The 18,943-nt window shown below is 43.5% G+C and overlaps 1 protein-coding gene across 1 annotated transcript; it reads left to right on the top strand.

Annotated features, from left to right (window-relative positions):
• Nucleotides 1-387: 387 nt before the first annotated feature.
• Nucleotides 388-18,271, top strand: LOC117515308 (RNA polymerase II elongation factor ELL-like). Its single transcript, XM_034175805.1, has 11 exons — nucleotides 388-516; nucleotides 3,453-3,500; nucleotides 4,093-4,219; nucleotides 5,613-5,768; nucleotides 6,166-6,404; nucleotides 9,816-9,969; nucleotides 10,689-10,752; nucleotides 11,623-11,794; nucleotides 14,471-14,515; nucleotides 14,612-14,719; nucleotides 17,927-18,271. Exons 1-11 carry the CDS (start codon nucleotides 388-390, stop codon nucleotides 18,269-18,271), a joined length of 1,587 nt encoding a protein of 528 aa, XP_034031696.1.
• The last annotated feature ends 672 nt before the right edge of the window (nucleotides 18,272-18,943 follow it).

Raw genomic sequence — 18,943 nt, 5'->3', positions numbered from 1 at the left:
ATCCATGTCTTTATGTCTGTAAGACAATCCTGCAGTTTAGCTAATTGGTGTGTGTCCTCTGGCTTCATGGATAGATAAAGCTGGGTATCATCTGCGTAACAATGAAAATTTAAGCAATACCGTCTAATAATACTGCCTAAGGGAAGCATGTATAAAGTGAATAAAATTGGTCCTAGCACAGAACCTTGTGGAACTCCATAATTAACTTTAGTCTGTGAAGAAGATTCCCCATTTACATGAACAAATTGTAATCTATTAGACAAATATGATTCAAACCACCGCAGCGCAGTGCCTTTAATACCTATGGCATGCTCTAATCTCTGTAATAAAATTTTATGGTCAACAGTATCAAAAGCAGCACTGAGGTCTAACAGAACAAGCACAGAGATGAGGCAGGAGGTTAGTTATGGTCTCTCAGGTGCCAAAATCAGCAAAAACACTGCCAACCAAAGTTTGTATCACGTTAAACTGACTGACAGCGCGATCCAGATGCTGGAAACCTTTCAGAACCTGAAGGTAAGAACCGCTGTAGCCTTAACTTTCCATTTTATTTCCAACTTCCATCAACTCTGAAGAAAATACCTGTTTGTTGTTTTGCTGTTAAAACAAAAGGGCTTTTTTTAAAAGTTAAACGTTTATTTAAAATTAATGAATAAAACTGCCCAAAGCTGTAAAAGTCTGTGATTTTGGATTACATTCATTAAATTGATTTTTAAAAGATCGTTTTTGTGTAATTTCACTGCTAAAATTGAGTAAAGAAGCTGTCATCTGAAGGAGACGTGTCCTGGACCTCGATTTGATTTGATTTTTAAAAAAAATTGATTTAATTTGAACCGTAATTCTACAAAACATACGTGGATCTATAACTGCTGATGATGAGACTGTGATGTCTGAAAAAGACCACTAGGGGACAAGTGCTCCCCAGTCAATAAAAGGGATGGTCTCTACCTGCAGCAGGTGCAGCCGTGGATGGACCTGGACACAACAGAGATGATCGTATTTCCATTGTGAACCAGCTGGTTTCACAGTTTTGACTGTGGGATAGTGCTAATGAATATTTTGATTAATATTTAAGTATCACAGACAGGGTTTCGGGTCACATGACCCACAAGTTATTTGTATGGATCCCAAAATATTCTGAAAAAAACTAATTTTCTTAATTTTGTGCTCTAAATCAGAAAAAGTTGGGACATATGGAAAATGTGGAAAAACAAATTGATTTTTTTTTATTGCGGCCAGTTTGAACCAAATATATTTCATGTTTTATGTGGTCAGTTTCATTTGTTGATATACTGTGCCCTCCAAAAGTATGGGACACTTAGTATTTCACACATTTTAATTTGTTTATGCCATTTGAAACAAAAAATACATTTTTCTAAAATGATCTTCCTTAAACTCAAACTGAAAGCAAATCTGTACTACTTGATATAAATTATTGAAAATATATAAGCCAAGATGATGGGTAATGGAACGCTTTGGTATAATACCTGTAAATAATCACTTTTATTGCCAGTTTTCTTCAGACAAGTCAGGGGATGGATACAGGAACATTTCCAAGTCACTGAATATGTCTTGGACTTTATTTACATCGGTTATATAGAAATACAAACAGTATGACACTTTGTGTAAATCTGTGTGGAGGAGTCAATTCTTAAAAACTGAGTGACTGTGCAAGAAGGAGAAGAGTGAGGAAAGCCACCAAGACACCCAGAGGCTTCTGTGGCTGTGATTGGAGAAATTGTGCATGTTTTGCTTTTTGTATCACCATTTATACAGCTTCATGATGAAGGTGTATAGAGGAGGATTTTCTTCAAAAGAAGACCTGAAAGTTCAGCTACAATTTGCCAGAAGGTACATCTGAGATGCAAGCCTAGATATGATGTTTTGGTGAAAGAAAATCCTCCTCTATTTCACCTTGAAACAGAACTACAGTGAGGAAAATCTGGCCATATTTTAGCTTGACATTTAAAAATTTGTTGTGATTGTAATTCCATTACCACAATATTGCCCAACATGCAGGGCAGGAGCTCTGCGGGAGTTGGGTTGGTGACCTGCGGCTGTATACTTAAATATCACCACAGCTGGGATGACCATGAGATGAGATATACTTTATTGATCTCACAGTGGATAAATTACATTTACACTCCAGTTACCTCAGACAGCAATTAGTCCACAATTATTACTTGTTTACCGTAATAATGGCACACATCAGAATTAAAGATATACATTTGACATTGTTTATGTGCACTAAGTTCGAAGAAGTCCGTTATCCGAATTGAGGCAAGTGGGTGAAGGTCATGCAGCAACCCTGAGATGCGCCGCCGTCAGCTTGGGGGGAGGAACGGAGGCTGCAGCTAAAACTGCACTGCCCCCCCAGAAGGGGAAAGTTATGACTTGAGCAGACGCCGGAGTGGGGGGTAGGAGGGGGGAGGGAATGGAGCATGCTTCAGTCCTGTGAAAAGCAGTTTATTGTCTTTGTGAGATGAGATAAGAAACAGCCAAATGATCCCCAGGCCGAAACAAATCCCTCTGGAGGGAAAACAGTCGGGCAGTTTGACCTTCAGGCTTGATAAGCCTGGAGTGTTGTGGTTTGAACAGTGAAAAACACTTTTTAACAGTTCCACCTGAACAACCAAATCCCAATTATGAATTAAGAATATTCCCAATTATGAATTAAGAATATTCACCGGCCTCTGAAATCTTCAGCTTCAACTGCAAGGCACACATCAGCTCCAAGATGTCATCCAATTTGTGTCTGAGTTGAAGAGTCATCGCAGTCTGAGAATGCACTGCCTTGCCAACTTTGTTAATCATGATGGACAAGCGAGGGGCTGTGGTTCTTGATGCTGCCGTCTTGCCAATTTTCCGGTAGATCAGGGCAGCACATAAGCCCAAAAGTACCAGCCCTGCTACCATAAGACCAAAAATGAATAAATCCTTGACGTCCTCAACGGAGAAAGGCGCAAAGCATGCCACACGCCAGGAACTCCAGGAGTCGAGAACATAGCCCGCAGGATATATTCCAGCTGGGCAGGTAGGATCCCCCGGTCCTGACCTTCTTGTAGAAAAAATGGTGTCAATAGCATTCAGAGACCAGCTGATCAATTCTATGGTTAATCCAACAGTAGTCCAATAGATCCAGAATCCAATATAATTTGAGGAATTCACAGTCTGGTGAAGTAGGGACTTAAAGTCAAAGGCAGAGAACAGAGATAAGTGAGAGTGGAGGAGATGCGACCGCCCCGTCAGAGTCCCAAGCTATAATGAATTAGCACTGTTTGACAGTTCATGAGGAAAGTTTACCAACCATGGTTCATTTGCTACTGAGAAATCTACTGAACAAGGCTTAAGATTTTCACTCTCTGTATTAACTGCTCAGGCTCAATATTAGCACTGTTTTACTGTGATGTTTGACTTCATAATAAACTTGTTCTTCCTCTCTGTCTTCTTAGACATCACTATCAAATCAGCCAACAATTTGCTTCAAGGAGAACCAGGTGGTACATTTCTCCCTGTAATGCCTCTGAAATTGAAGACTGTAATTAGTTCTGATCTCACTCGTGACAGTTTCTCTACGTATTTGATTATTAAGCATCCATTGAGCAAGTGCACACTGATCCACTTTTAATTAACAAGTGTTAAAACGTCAAAGTTCCTGACAGAGATACCAGGGATCTAGATATTGCTCAAGTACAAGCTGTCTGTGACACTACAGTCAAGATTTGCCTTTCAGAAAGGCTCCTCCCATAAATGTCTGCAGGTCATCAGCTTTGACCTGGGAAGTTCTGCATAGCTTCAGTGATTGGTCCAAGGTAGAGATTATTTAGGTCATAGTCAGTGCGTAAAGGGAAAAAAACAAAGCAACAATTGAGGATTGCACTCATGTGTTTCAGTAAGTTGCTGAGGTGGTTAAAATTGTGATCAGTTTTTCAGCTGTTAAATTTGACTACATGACATCAGACTACATCTGAGAAATGCAGGCTGATGATGATTATTTCATTTCCGACACATCAGTGTCATTATGTTTTTTCTTAGGCTCTTATCATACATGTTTCACTCTCCAAAATGTTTTTCATTTTTTCTGTTGTGTAGTACATGAAGATTCCAGCCCCGACCCCGGATGCCCCTGATGCCACAAGAATCATCAGGTTCAACTTGTCCAGTGGTGGCAGTGAGAACCCACAGTCCAGCTTAGAGTGCATTCAGCAGTACGTCTCAGGATAAGCAGCACTCACAACTGTTTTCACGCTCATCTGCAAGTGGAGTTCAAAGAGTGACACCACAAGGCTGTACCAGTCCCTCAGCCCTCTTTTAGGGCAATAACACACATTAGGTTATATTCAAACATGACTGCAGTAACACCCAGAGGCTTCTGCCACAAAGGTGTGACCAGTAATAACTGAGAACAGCGAGGCAGCGTTTGTGACCCTGTGGGGTCAAAGGGTCAATTAGCGTGCCATAGCTCAGAAGTGTTTTAATCTCCTTAACTGGGCACACTGTTGTGGCTGGCGTGCCTGGCTGGCTTTTGTGTGTCTTTTGTTTCTGTCTTTTGGTTTTCCTTCCAGGTGGTGCGCATTTGGGACTGAGTGGCTGTGTAGCTGAGTTTATCAGGACCTCACCCTGATCACCTGAGGCTGATCACCTGCGGCTCGTCAGGACTCACAGCTGTGGTGCATCTGCATGGATTGGAACATGGTGGCATTTAAGACTGGAGTACACAGTGTGTATTGGCCAGAGACTCGACCTTGTGACCAGACGGGTGAGATCGTCGTCTCGAGAACCATCTCATCATCAGTGGATGCAGAGAACGTCCAGGTTTGATGCACGGTCTGTGAAAGAGGAGGGGGTGAGGTCTCACGCTCGTCAGCACACTTCCTGAGGTACGTTAGATTTTGTGACTAACATTTATACAGTCAGTAAATGTGGTGTCCCTCACACCTTATTATATTGAGCTGTATGTAGTCGTTTAATCAGCTTCCACTGCAGTGGAGTTTTGTGAACAGGGTGTTCTATGCCTGCAGGGTGGGAAGCTGATTAGTAATTAAGCCAGGAAGTGTTTGCTGTTTGTGCACCTTTGAGCGGTCCCTCTGTGTGTAGAGTGTGGACTCACATGATGATTTCTTCTTTCACAGACTCGGTTTGTTGCGGCCACCTGGGGGGTGTCGGCGGGGTCCTTGGGTCCGAACTGGTTCTGGCTCCGGACCGTTTTGTGCTGCTGGAAGCACACCGCAAATCCGCCACGCCAGACCGCGCACTTATCTGTTTGTATTTTTTCACATCACTGTTATGTTTATTAAACTGTTATCCTTTGTACCGTGCTCTGCTTATTTCATACTGGGTCCTTCAAACGCTGGTCGGTTCTCCGGGCTGCGTCCGACACATAACACACACTGTTACTTGAAGAGATGATTTATAAACACAGGTTGGGAATTTGCATGCAGAAAGGAGAAGTTCACAACCAGCCGTGCGTCTGTGCGTGCATTCGTGCATGTGTCATATGATGCCACGTTTTATTGCAGCACTGCCAGAATCTCAGCTACATTTGGCTAACTGACTGAGCTGAACCAGACAATTTCTAAGTTTAAACTAACTTTTTTTCACTTCTCCTCCAAGGGACGACAGCGAACACCTGGAGAGCAAGGGCCACATTCAGGGCAAGATGACAATGTGTGGCACAGAACAGTCCTTCCAGACTATGCGGGAAAACCTGACTCAGATGGAGAACGCCAGCCATAAACACTCAGCAATTGAGATTGAGCGGAGGCCAAGTAACATCTTTATTAATGTGTTTCTCTCCAAGCTGTTATGTGTTCTAATCTCAGTTTACATGCTAGTTTCCAAGGACGTAGGCATCAAGGACAGATAATGGGGAGTTTTCATGTTGCCAGAAACCTTCCAAACTATTGCATCCTGCTGATATCTGCCATACGTGTGGAAGTTATCACATAACTGATCAAAGTGCTGAATTTTAGCTATTCATGCTTTAAAAAAAGAGAAATGGAACAGGGTCTATTCAGATGTGTCTTTGATTAGGAGGGACATGATGTTCCAGGCTGTAGATTTCATACTTCTTTAGCATTTTGCTCATCTGTGTTAAAAGAAACCTGCCCTTATCTTTCACAAATTTCATGTTGAAATTCACTGTCTGGCCCTCTTTGTTTTCAGTTAAGTTTAGAAAAGTCCAGAGGAAGCAGAGTCTAAAGCCAGGCTCACACAGCAGCAGCAGCAGCAGCAGCAGCAAGAGGAGTCAGGTTCTCAGCCCTGTGGCTCGCTGGCCCTTGAGGGATTGGATTATTCATCGGCTCGCTTTAAGGCCACACAAGAAACCTGATCTGCTGCTGTGGTTGGAGAGAGAGCGAGTTGGTTCAGAGGACATGGCTGAGCTGACCTCAGTGTTGGAGGAGGTGAGACATCTGGCACATTGCTGTGTAAATACACCACTGACAAGAGACTAAATACTTTCAAATGCAACGCCAAGATACCTTACACAAGCAGAAACATTAATACGACTGTATACCTCCTCAAACACATCGTCCAACACATTCTTATTCCGAACTGTTAACTCATAGCACTTTGTCATGTTGCCCAAGCATGTCAGGGCTGGATCCAGAGTGAAAATCTGACAGATGCATTTTTGCCCAATGATAAAATAAAAATCGTATGTGTCTTGTTATTCAATAATCTTCATTCTTTTATTCGTGTGCAACATACACTGTCACACTTCTTTTAATATATTTATTATACTTCATGGACCATAGTGAACACTTCTTATTTGTATAAATATGATGTCCTAAAAAAACACTATAACAAAAATTGACTGTAAACAGGATCAAATTTATTGCCAAAATCTTTCAGTTATGATTTGGTTGTCTATTCGGCTGCTCCTGTTTTTGTGTTCGGGGTCGCCACAGCAGATACAACCAGATCCACATTGATATTTGGCACAGGTTTTATGCCGGATGCCCTTCCTGACGCACTCCAGTGTTACCTGGAGAAACACACACAGCCACTGGTGTTCCAAAGAGGTCTCCCATCCAAGTACTAACCAGATCCTGCACTGCTTAGCTTCTGAGATCTGATGGGATCAGACTGACACAGAGCAGACCGGCTGCCAAAATCTTTCAATTATACCTGAATCTATATATGATTTTTTTTAATTGATAAAATCAATAAAAATATGACTGCATATATTCTTAATAATAATATATTGAGATACAGACAGTTGACAGAAGACATTTTCCATTGACACCAATCAAAATTAGAAACAGTCCAGCAGGTAACAATATTCATCATGTCCATGACTAAATATATCACAATTGTACACATATCACAGTTGTAATATGTGTACAATTGTGATGTATTTATTTTAGTATATTTAGATTTTGTTGTGATTTGGCACTTTATAAGCCGATTAAATTGAAATTGAACATTTTATTGATTCATAAAGTAAATAAATATGAAATCGGTCACTGGATCCTTAAACTTTGGACATAATAAACTCTACATGGTGAATCCTTGATCTTTGGACATAAATAGGAATAAACAAAATCTAGTTTTTGTCAAAAGCATTTCCTTTCAGACATTATTGGCATGAATGTCTTTCCATATATCTGAGCTGAGCTCTTACAGCTGCTGTGCTTCACGTCAGGATGTTTCTGTGTTGGCTCTCAGTTGTCCAGGTGGTTTCCATAGTAGAGAAGCTTGAATCTACGACTGGACTGGGTTGCTTGACGTGAGGACCTTTCGCTTCAAATCACAGAAGCTTCCTCAGCTAAAATTCTTGCTCTGGTAGTCTGACTTCTGTCTTGACTCTTGTAGAGAAGAATAAATGGTTTATTCTTCTCTACAAGACAGATTCAAGCTTCTCTACTTCACTTCAGGATGTAATTTGTAAAGAAATACAGCACGTCTCATTTTGGGAGGAAAAAAATGTTTTAGTCGATTGTAGTTTCTTGTCTGTATTACAACGTTTGGAAAGAGGTGTCATTTTATTTAACGCGGCAATTCATTTTGAAGTTATTCCGACTGGACTCTGTCTCAGCAGAGAGCCGCTCAGTGTTTGGAGCTGTGCCAATGGAACGGAGGACGATTCTCGTTTCTTAACTGCAACAGACAAGAGTCCCAGTTAGTGACTTTAATCCACACAAAAGTGACTCGCTGTATTTTAATGGCTTTGAGAGGGGTTAAGAAGCGGACTTACTGCTTCTGAAGAGCAGTGAATCAAAGAGCCACGAGCCATTGAATTGAAGCAATGCTTCAATGGTTCACGGCTTCAAAGTGGAGTCGCACTGCAGAAATGGCTGATTACAGACCTGCTGCAGACCAAACCCTGAATATCCGACTTTATTTGTATGTCCGTATGACTCTGAAACTCGGAAAAATCCGTATAATTTACGGACTATAGGTTGACATGAAAACCAAAGCTGTGTTCACCGCAGGGACACGTTTGGCACAATTCGGGATTATTCACTTTTTTTTTTTTTTTTTTTTTTTTAACTGATGACGAAAGATGCGTAAAAAAATTTGACAGATGCAACTGCATCGGTCCAAACCGGTCTGGATCCAGGCCTGCATGTGGAAGGTGGTGTTTGGTGTCAAGAATGGGCTGAAGTTATGATGTACTGCTCCTTTGTTGGTTCTTCCAACTGTTCCTAAGGTTTTGTGAAAATCTGTTCCATTCTTGTCATTAAAATAAATGAATAAATGAATGTCCAGGGTGTGACCATGTTGATGCACTCGAGAGTGTGATGTCACCAGGCTTTGTGAACATCAGGGTTCTGATCAGTCCAGCTGACAGACAGACAACACACACCTTTGTTGGCTTCTTAGAAAACAGAACGTCTCAAAAACATCAGAGGAGGGAAGAGACAATATAAAAAGGAACATTTATCCCACTGGTTAAATAAAATAACTTAAATTCAGCTGTGTTTTGGCTCAAGGATTTATAACTCCAGTGCTGCTGCAGATAACACTGGTCTGACCAGCACATCATCATTGTTGTGCATCTGAAAACTCTAATCCCAAAAGTTTGTCGGTTTAGTTTTATTTTTGCCGTATTTTCTGTGATGTTGTTCATGTTTTGGCGTCTCAAAGCAGTCTTCAGGTGGATACTGTGCGCTGTAATTAAGGCTGTATGTTAACTACCTGTGGAGGAGAAGACTGTTTGACAGGAGAGCAGTCTCCAGCTGGGATCTGATTTTTAACTTTAATGTGGGTTTATGACTGTACGACGCTTCCAGAACCTCAACCAGACTCTGAGACGACACTGTGTTCTGTCTGCTGCTGCTGGAATAACTTTGTTTCTTTTTTCTTTGACCTTTAGGTCAGCAGTTGGAACCCAGCTGCTGACTGCTACTGTCTGAAGCCTGAGCATTTCACACACGTGCAGACAGACTGGCCTGGCTATCGGAGTGAGGAAAAGCAGCTCATTCACAGGCTCCTGAGTAGCTGGGTGTCACCCCCCCCCCCCCCCCTCAAAGAAATCCCCACACAAATGCTCTCTGCTGCTATTGTTCTGTTCTATTGTTCCCTGACTGGACTGTGTTCAGTCTTTTGCAGATCATTTCTCCAAAGCCATAAAACAGAACTTGAAAAAAAAAGCGGCTGTTTTTTTTTTTTTCTCCAGCGTGTTTTTGTGTTTGGATATTTTTCTTCTGGAAGCCACATCAAAATGAATAATTCCTCCTGATCCACTTGCTTTGTGACTCATATATATTTATTTTCTCATTTTCTTTTTCTTGACACCTCCTTTTAAAATGACTGTCCCACTGAAGGTGCTATGTCCTTCATTTTTGTTGTTGTTTTTGTTTTTCCAGGAAACGCCCATCAAACTCAGACCCGTCCAACGATCTGGACCTGAAAAAACAGAGGACATCGGTCCAGCCTGTGCCTCCACAGGTGCCCTGTCCAGATGTGGGACTTCTGGAAGCCCCCACAGCTCAGCCCTGTCCTCTGCAGACCTCCACAAAGGTCTGTTACTGGTTTGACCAAAGCCTTCACACAGTGTATTTTAAATAAAACAAAACGAAAAAGTCAGGTCTGGGATCGTGCGCTGATGCACAGGACACTGCATCACTACACTATGGACATTCAGTCAGCAAAAGCCCAGACAGACAGACAGACAGGTGCTGGTCCACCCCCCCCACAAGTCATAATCTGTCTGATGCATCCACATGATACACACATATAGATATATATATGTGTGTGTGTATATATATATATCTCAACATTGTGAACATTTTGTTAACTAATTTGTTTTTATAAATCACAACATGTGTTAAAATTGTGCAGATGGTTTAGTTCTTGTTTTGTGCGTGCACAGCTGTTATAAATGAAAACTGTGTCACCAAGTTTGTCGAAAATTAGTGGCTTTGTTTGTGAGTCACCTTGTTGAAAACAGACACACGTGGTTGAACAGGGACAGTGAACCAAATATTTTGTACACGTTGATGACAACACCTGTAAAGAAGACTTCATCAGTTCATCCTGTTTCATGCAAAATCTGGGTGACCTTTGACCCTGAGACACAGCAGGCAGCGTTGCCTCCTGCCGCTCAGGATGCTGACGTCACCGCCTGCCCTGGATCAGGCCTCTAATCACAGATAGTGATCAATAATTCCGTTAGACTTGATGCAGCTGGTGCTTCAAACATTCTTACTTCATTTGTGTGTGTGTTTTTTCTTTCTCAGGCCACACGGGAGAGAACGTTACAGCGACTGTCACCTCAGCAACTCCACTCCCCGACTATGCTGAGTAAGTTTAATGAACGTTGCGTTTCAGCCTCGTACACACTCTACAGTCCTCAGTTCAGGAGGCATTTGAACTTAGAAATCAGCTGCAGAAATGGAGTTTGAGTGACAGGATCAACAAGCTGGTTTTGATCTTTTCTAGTTGTGCTGAAAAATCTCACCTACTGTTCCTCAACTGACCTCACCGAGTGATTTATTTAAACATAAAAGAACAGAAGCACACGTCTGGTCAGCACACATCATGCTGCTTTATGGCAACTCATGAAACCATTCTGCAGTGCCATCTAGTGGAGATATTAGGAACACAAACCTAATCAATCAGTTTTTATCTGGAAAAGAAAAAGAAACTGCTGTTTCTAAATACAAAGTTGCATTGTCATTATATGAATACAACCCAAATCAAATCAATTAATGAAAAGCTTAAACATTATAAATAGACTCAGAACTATTCTGCAGTGCCATCTAGTGGAGATATTAGCAGCACAGCCAAAATAAATGATCATTTTTACCCATCTACAAAATCATTAAAAGATGCTGAGATCTCATTTATCAAAGAGAACATGACTGGAGCACTTTTAATATTACTTTTAAGTGTACTTGTACAGTATATTTATATTCATAAGAAACATTGGCTTTTTTCATCTGAGTCTAAAAATCATTTTATTCATGAATAGTAATCAGCAAGTGACTTTATCAAGCACCAGGCAGTACAACTACAAAGAAATTAAGTCTTTTTTTTAAATTAATATTTCAGTTGATAATTTGATTACACTTTATAGTTGAAATAATGTTGATTTTCTGTTGACAGACTAAGGTAAAAAAAAAAATGTCAGCAGCAGAATAGTTTTCAGTAAGTTCTGTTTTGGTTTTTCAGCAAATATGGCATCATCACAACTCTGGAGCAGCGGCAGATGTATGAAGAGGAGTTTGATGCCGAGTATCATGAATACCAAGTTATTCATGACTGGATCGCCGCTGCCACAGAGAAGTTTGTTCAGCTGAGCTCTGAACTGGACGCGCTGCCTCCTGGGACAGAAGCTTATCAGGTACCGTCTGGACCAGCAGTCGACTCTCATGTCCATCAGACAGTTTTTCTATAATGGAGTTAAAATCACCCCGAACCCGGTGGTGGACACCGGAAGTAAGGGATGCTGTCAAGCTGAAGAAGGAGTCCTACTTATCTTTGTTGGTAGGTGGGACCCCAGAGGCAGCTGACAGGTACCGGCAGGCCAAGCGCACCACAGCCCGTGCAGAGGCAAAAACTCGGGTTTGGGAGGAGTTCGGGGAGGCTATGGAGGAGGACTATCGGTCGGCCTCAAAGAGATTCTGGCAAACCGTCCGACGCCTCAGGAGGCGGAAGCAGCTCTCCACCGGCACTGTTTACGGTGCGGGTGGGGAGCTGTTGACCCTGCCTGGGGATGTTGTTGGGCGGTGGAAGGAGTACTTCGAGGATCTCCTCAATCCCATCGTCACGTCTTCCGAAGAGGAAGCAGAGACTGGGGACCCAGAGGCGGACTCATCCATTACCCAGGCTGAAGTCACCGAGGTGGTTGGAAGGCTCCTCGGTGGCAAGGCTCCTGGGGTGGATGAAGTCCGTCCTGAGTACCTTAAGTCTCTGGATGTTGTGGGACTGTCTTGGCTGACACGCCTCTGCAACATCGCGTGGCAATCGGGGACAGTGCCTCTGGATTGGCAGACCGGGGTGGTGGTCCCTCTGTTTAAGAAGGGGGACCGGAGGGTGTGTTCCAACTATAGGGGGATCACACTCCTCAGCCTCCCCGGTAAGGTCTATTCCAGAGTATTCCAGAGAATTTGACCAATGGTCGAACCTCGGATTCAGGAGGAGCAGTGTGGTTTTCGTCCTGGTCGCAGCACACTGGACCAGCTCTACACGCTCCATCGGGTGCTCAAGGGTTCATGGGAGTTCGCCCAACCAGTCCACATGTGTTCTGTGGATCTGGAGAAGGCGTTTGACCGTGTCCCTCGGGACACCCTGTGGGGAGTGCTCTGGGAGTACGGGGTCCGGGGTCCTTTGCTAAGGGCTATCCGGTCCCTGTACGACCGCAGCAGGAGCTTGGTTCGCATTGCCGGTAGTAAGTCAAATCTGTTTCCAGTGCACGTTGGCCTCCGCCAGGGCTGCCCTTTGTCACCAGTTCTGTTCATTATTTTTATGGACAGAATTTCTAGGCGCAGCCAGGGTGTAGAGGGGGTCTGGTTTGGGAACCACAGAATCTCGTCTCTGCTGTTTGCGGACGATGTGGTTCTGTTGGCTTCGTCAAATCAGGACCTTCAGCGTGTGCTGGGGCGGTTTGCAGCCGAGTGTGAGGCGTCCGGGATGAAAATCAGCACCTCCAAATCCGAAGCCATGGTTCGACTGGAAAAAGGTGCTTTGCCCTCTTCAGGTCGGTGGAGTGTCCTTGCCTCAAGTGGAGGAGTTTAAGTATCTCGGGGTCTTGTTCACGAGTGAGGGACGGATGGAGCGTGAGATCAATAGACGGATCGGTGCAGCGTCTGCAGTGATGCGGTCGCTGTATCGGGCCGTCGTGGTGAAGAGAGAGCTGAGTAGGGGGGCAAAGCTCTCGATTTACTGATCGATCTACGTTCCGATCCTCACCTATGGTCATGAGATTTGGCTCATGACCGAAAGAACGAGCTTGCGGGTACAAGTGGCCGAGATGAGTTTCCTCCGCAGGGTGGCTGGGTGCTCCCTTAGAGATAGGGTGAGGAGCTCGGTCACTTGGGAGGAGCTCGGAGTCGAGCCGCTGCTCCTCCACGTCGAAAGGAATCAGCTGAGGTGGCTTGGGCATCTTTTCCGGATGCCCCCTGGACGCCTCGCTGGAGAGGTGTTCCGGGCACATCCCATTGGGAGGAGGCCCTGGGGAAGACCCAGGACACACTGGAAGGATTACATCTCTCAGCTGGCTTGGGAATGCCTTGGGGTTCCCCCGGAGGAGCTGGAGGAGGTGTCTGTGGATCGGGAGGTCTGGGCGGCTTTGCTTGAGCTGCTGCCCCCGCGACCCGACTCCAGATAAAGCGGAAGAAAATGGATGGATGGAGTTAAAATAAAACAAATCAAGATGTGCTTGTAGACTTTTAGCTTTAATTCAAAGGTTTTCACAAAAAAACAACAAAAAAAAAATCACATTAGTCATTCAGGAATTACAGCAGTTTTTACATCCAGTCCTTCCATTTACCGAGGCCATAAGTAATTGGACAGTAAGGATGAATGTCTTGGACTTAATTTACTTCTCTCATTAACAGAAACGGGCACAGAAAAGGATCATCATCAAATAGATGTGAACTTTCAGCTTCAGTTTGCCACAAAGCATGAAAGACGTCAGCTGAGACTTGATCCATTTTCTTGTCTGAAGGTCCTTCAGTCACTGCTGAGGTCAACAGGCAAAAGTTGCACTGTTATCAGATTTCACATTTGCAGAAGCCTATAACATCTTCAGAGTTGCCCTTGGTGGCTTCCCTCAGTAGTCTCCTTCTTGCATGGTCACATAGTTTGAGAACTTCCTGCTCCAGACAGATTTACCACACAGCACCATGCTGTTTGTACGTCTTTGGGATTAAGGTAAATTATGTCCAAAACATATTTAGTGATTTAGAAATGTTCATGTATCCATCCCGACTTGGACTTGATTGACTATGTGCTCTCCAGTACCAGACAGACAAACAGATTACATTTATGTCTCTAACACTTTTTTCTGTTTCCACAGCGAATGCAGGACCATGTACTGGAGAAGTACAGAATCTATCAGCAAGTAAGACTTTTTTTTCTGTTTTATTGCAGTATTGTTGACACCAGACATAATTACACAGTTTGATGTCTCACTGTTTTGTTTTTTTTTCCCCTGAAGTGGTTTCCTGGATATCAGGAAGACAAGAGGAAATACGTGTATCTTCACCATAAACTGGTGCATTTGAAAGACAGGATAACAACCTATGACCAAGCGCAGGAGACCAGGGTGTGATTGGACAGCAGGCCTGGAATATTTATTTTGACACAAGTTTACAAGAACAGAATATTTATTTTGTGCATTTTTAATGTATAAAAGCAAATTATTGGTGTCTCATTTATTAAAGATTATATTTATACATGTGTGGCATTCAATGGAATTGCAGCCAAAATAGGAAACTCAAATTTTCTAATGAGCATTATAGACGTGCTCAATTTAAGATTTCTGAAAATAATTGAGTTTATTTTCCCCGAGTTGAAACTTAAAGATTTGGACTTCTGTATTTACTCTATTAAAGGCCTCCTCCCTATTAAACAACCCCCCCCCCCCCCCCCCCCCGAAATTGTGCCTTCCTGAGAAAACAGAGTAAAATGAAAATTAAATAGTCCTACCTCATTGCCATGTCAAACCATAAGTGATCCATGAAGTTCACAATTTGTGGCTTGTGTCCAGGACTGTCATTGTCCTCCTCTACTGAAGACACCTTGCTGTCCCTCAGTCCTTTCAGGTGCTGAGCAACATGAGTGCATTGCCAGCTTGACATGTCATTCCACATGGTACTTCCCGTCTCTTCCGCTTCTTTTACTACCTTTAGCTTGAACGCTGCAGAGTAGCAACGTTTGCTCAGTCATTTTATGTAAAAAAAACGTTTCAAGTCTGCGCAGCTTCTCTTGCATGTGGTACGCATGTCTGTACGTAAAGTAAGGCCGTACTGTGTGCAGCATGCATGCAGACACACACACGCAAACGATAGTCAATAAACGACTTTTCAAAAATTACAGGCCCCCGGGGCATTTAATAGAATATGGTATTTGAAATGCACAAAAAATGTTGAGTTATAGGAAAGATGCACCTCTGGGGTAATACTAAGCAACGACACACCACCAGCAGAACTGCCTCTGACCAATATTTTTATTTCTTTATTACAACCCCCAATATTGGGGAAAATAATATCCATACAAACAAGAGTAAAACATCAACAAAAATGTATCATAAAAACTATAAAACAATTAAAATGATAGAGTAAGTTCACAAGACTGAACTCAGCAGACCATGGTTTTACAAAATTATCATGGAATAAAAGGTACTGGACCAGCTCTACACGCTCCATCGGGTGCTCGAGGGTTCATGGGAGTTTGCCCAACCAGTCCACATGTGTTTTCTGGATCTGGAGAAGGCGTTCGACCGTGTCCCTCGGGGCACCCTGTGGTGAGTGCTCCGGGAGTACGGGGTCCGAGGTCCTTTGCTAAGGGCTATCCGGTCCCTGTACGACCACAGCAGGAGCTTGGTTCGCATTGCCGGTAGTAAGTCAAACCTGTTTCCAGTGCACGTTGGCCTCCACCAGGGCTGCCCTTTGTCACTGGTTCTGTTCATTATTTTTATGGACAGAATTTCTAGGCACAGCCAGGGTGTAGAGGGGGTCTGGTTTAGGAACTACAGAATCTTGTCTCTGCCGTTTGCGGACGATGTGGTTCTGTTGGCTTCGTCAAATCAGGACCTTCAGCGTGCACTGGGGCGGTTTGCAGCCAAGTGTGAAGCGTCTGGGATGAAAATCAGCACCTCCAAATCCGAGGCCATGGTTCTCGGTGCAGCGTCTGCAGTGATGCTGTCGCTGTATCAGACTGTCATGGTGAAGAGACAGCTGAGTAGGGGGGCAAAGCTCTTGATTTACCGATCGATCTACGTTCCGATCCTCACCTATGGTCATGAGATTTGGCTCATGACCGAAAGAACGAGATTGCGAGTACAAGCGGTCGAGATGAGTTTCCTCCGCAGGGTGGCTGGGCGCTCCTTTAGCGATAGGGTGAGGAGCTCGGTCACTCGGGAGGAGCTCGGAGTCAAGCCGCTGCTCCTCCACGTCGAAAGGAGTCAGTTGAGGTGGCTCGGGCATCTTTTCCGGATGCCCCCTGGACGCCTCGCTGGAGAGGTGTTCCGGGCACGTCCCATTGGGAGGAGGCCCCGGGGAAGACCCAGGACACGCTGGAGGGACTACATCTCTCGGCTGGCTTGGGAACGCCTTGGGGTTCCCCCGGAGGAACTGGGGGAGGTGTGTGTGGATTGGGAGGTCTGGTGGTGCCATTACACTGAAATTCAATGGATAATTTCCAAAAATTATAAAACCAATCCAATGATTTATGGCCCTGCAATATAAATTTATCAAGTAGTGTGTTGTTGATGAACTCACCATTTAGAATATAATATGAATGAAATCAAGACTGGATTTGTTGAACTGGAGATAAAGCTCTATGATAAAAGCTGTATGTATTCTTACTTATAACATCAACCACTGTCGTGATTTTTAGTGCATTTAACAAATGTGAATGATGGTGCCTTTTACTTAGACCCATAACATTTTAAATATGTAATGGTTGAGTGCAATTGTAATTTGATTGGTGCTATGTCACATGACATGGATTATTTGTCCCATTTAAAGTTCAAATTTGGTTCCATACATTGTGTACCATTATGCTACCCTGGGCAGATTTTATTAAATCAATTACTGATTTCAGTTACTGAAATCCATAAACTATTTACACTGAATATATCATGAATGATATTCACATTTTGTGAGACCTGCGTTCATGTTTTGGGAGATATTTTTTCAGTATTCATGTTTTGCAGTAAAGAGCAATAGCAGTTATCCTCTACTACTTGGCTTTGGCAGCTCATTTATAAATCACTGCAGACATGAAACCCTGAAAACTTGCTAAAACAAATATTCCAAATATTCCATGTCTACTACCTTCAACCTGCGTGGAACTTCATCAACCCGAAACAAATTTCAGACATCTTATGTACAACCCCAGTTCCAATGAGGTTGGGACATTGTGTGTAAACAATAAAGTTTATCAGTTTGAACATTAAATATCTTGTCTTTGTATTCAGTTGAATATAGGTTGAAGAGGATTTAAAAATCACTGTTCTGTTTACATTTCACACAATGTCCCAACTTCATTGGAATTGGGGTTGTAATTTAGAAATTGTTCATAGTTCATCAGTGTTCCAAGATCAGAGGTCAAGCACTGCAGGGGGAGCGCAGCTTCAATTAAGCAGCAACAGGATACAGCTGAGTATCGTTCACAACTGTTTGGTATCAAGTTTATGCAAGTCTTTATCAGAGTTCTTGTACTGTTCTTCTCAAACACAGTCACTGTCTTAAAGGAATCCCAGAGCGGGATTTCACAGAGATACAAGCAGACTTAACTGGCCTTTTAGATCCAGGCAAGTCCCCACAGAGACGTGTCGAGCAGAGAGCCAGTACCAGGGTTCAGGTCTGCACAGGGGCAGTGCCGGAGTGGTTCTGGACATGAGGAGAAGACAGACTGTGTAACTGTAGTAACAGGAGACAAGTTGGTTTTACCTGAGCATAAGCTGCAGGGCGCTTCAGCGTCTGAGCGCACAGCTGGAGACGTGTTCAAGGTTGCAGTGAAGCTGTCAGGAATAAATCCTCTGATCTCCGTCTGGCGCGTGGCTGAGGAAAGAAGGCTGGCAGAACAGTTTGTTAGCCACAGCACAAACTGTCATGGAAGTCACAGTAGCATCTGGCAAAGGATGAACTAAATCACAGTTCTTAAATAGTCTCTCAGTCATAACTCAACGGGTGTGCAGATCAACATAAAGAGCGCCATCTAGTGTACAACAGAAAATACTACAGGTTGAAAACAGAAGGGTGCCATCTGGTGGAAACAAAAAGTTACTGCACAAGGCATGGTGGGGCCAGACACAACATGCACGTCACAGTTTATCTTTGAATTACTCTCACCTTAGACAAATTTGCAGAAGTAAGCTCCGTTGCTTAAACTGGGTGTTTTTATATATCGAAAAGTGAGGAATTTGGGACTCAGTGGGTTTGCTCCATCACCCCGGCCGCCTGCCTCGGTCTGCCCAGGGATGAGGCCTGAACCCTGGTTCCATCGTGCGGCTCTGCCTGCTCTCACGGTTCGATCGATACCCCCCAAGTCGTCAGTCCTCCTTCAGCTCGTGTCACTCCAAAAAGTCGCTAAAAAAAGCTTCTCCCAGCAGGGTGATGGGAGAATTGTTCTGCTGTTTTTAAGCTGTTTTTGTGGTTCTGCAGCCACAAATCCAAGATGGCGATCGCTCAGCTTTCTTGGGCTTATGAAGAAATCAGAGTGAAAATCTCTGCCCCCTTGCCGCGTCTGCTGTGATGTCACTGACTCATTGGGAGGTATTGACACGTCGGGTTGATGCCTCCAGTGTAAAAGGCCCATCAGT

Source organism: Thalassophryne amazonica, chromosome 8 (genome assembly GCF_902500255.1).
Source record: "Thalassophryne amazonica chromosome 8, fThaAma1.1, whole genome shotgun sequence".
Classification (NCBI taxonomy): domain Eukaryota; kingdom Metazoa; phylum Chordata; class Actinopteri; order Batrachoidiformes; family Batrachoididae; genus Thalassophryne; species Thalassophryne amazonica.
The sequence above is the reverse complement of the archived record's forward strand: the minus strand, read 5'-3'. Positions and strand labels throughout refer to the sequence as shown.

Coding starts and splice junctions, on each gene's coding strand:
- LOC117515308 (XM_034175805.1), top strand. CDS start 388: ATGAGGCAGGAGGTTAGTTATGGTCTCTCAGGTGCCAAAATCAGCAAA. Junction 9,970..10,688: donor CTCTGCAGACCTCCACAAAG/GTCTGTTACTGG, acceptor TTTCTTTCTCAG/GCCACACGGGAGAGAACGTT. Junction 10,753..11,622: donor CCACTCCCCGACTATGCTGA/GTAAGTTTAATG, acceptor TTGGTTTTTCAG/CAAATATGGCATCATCACAA.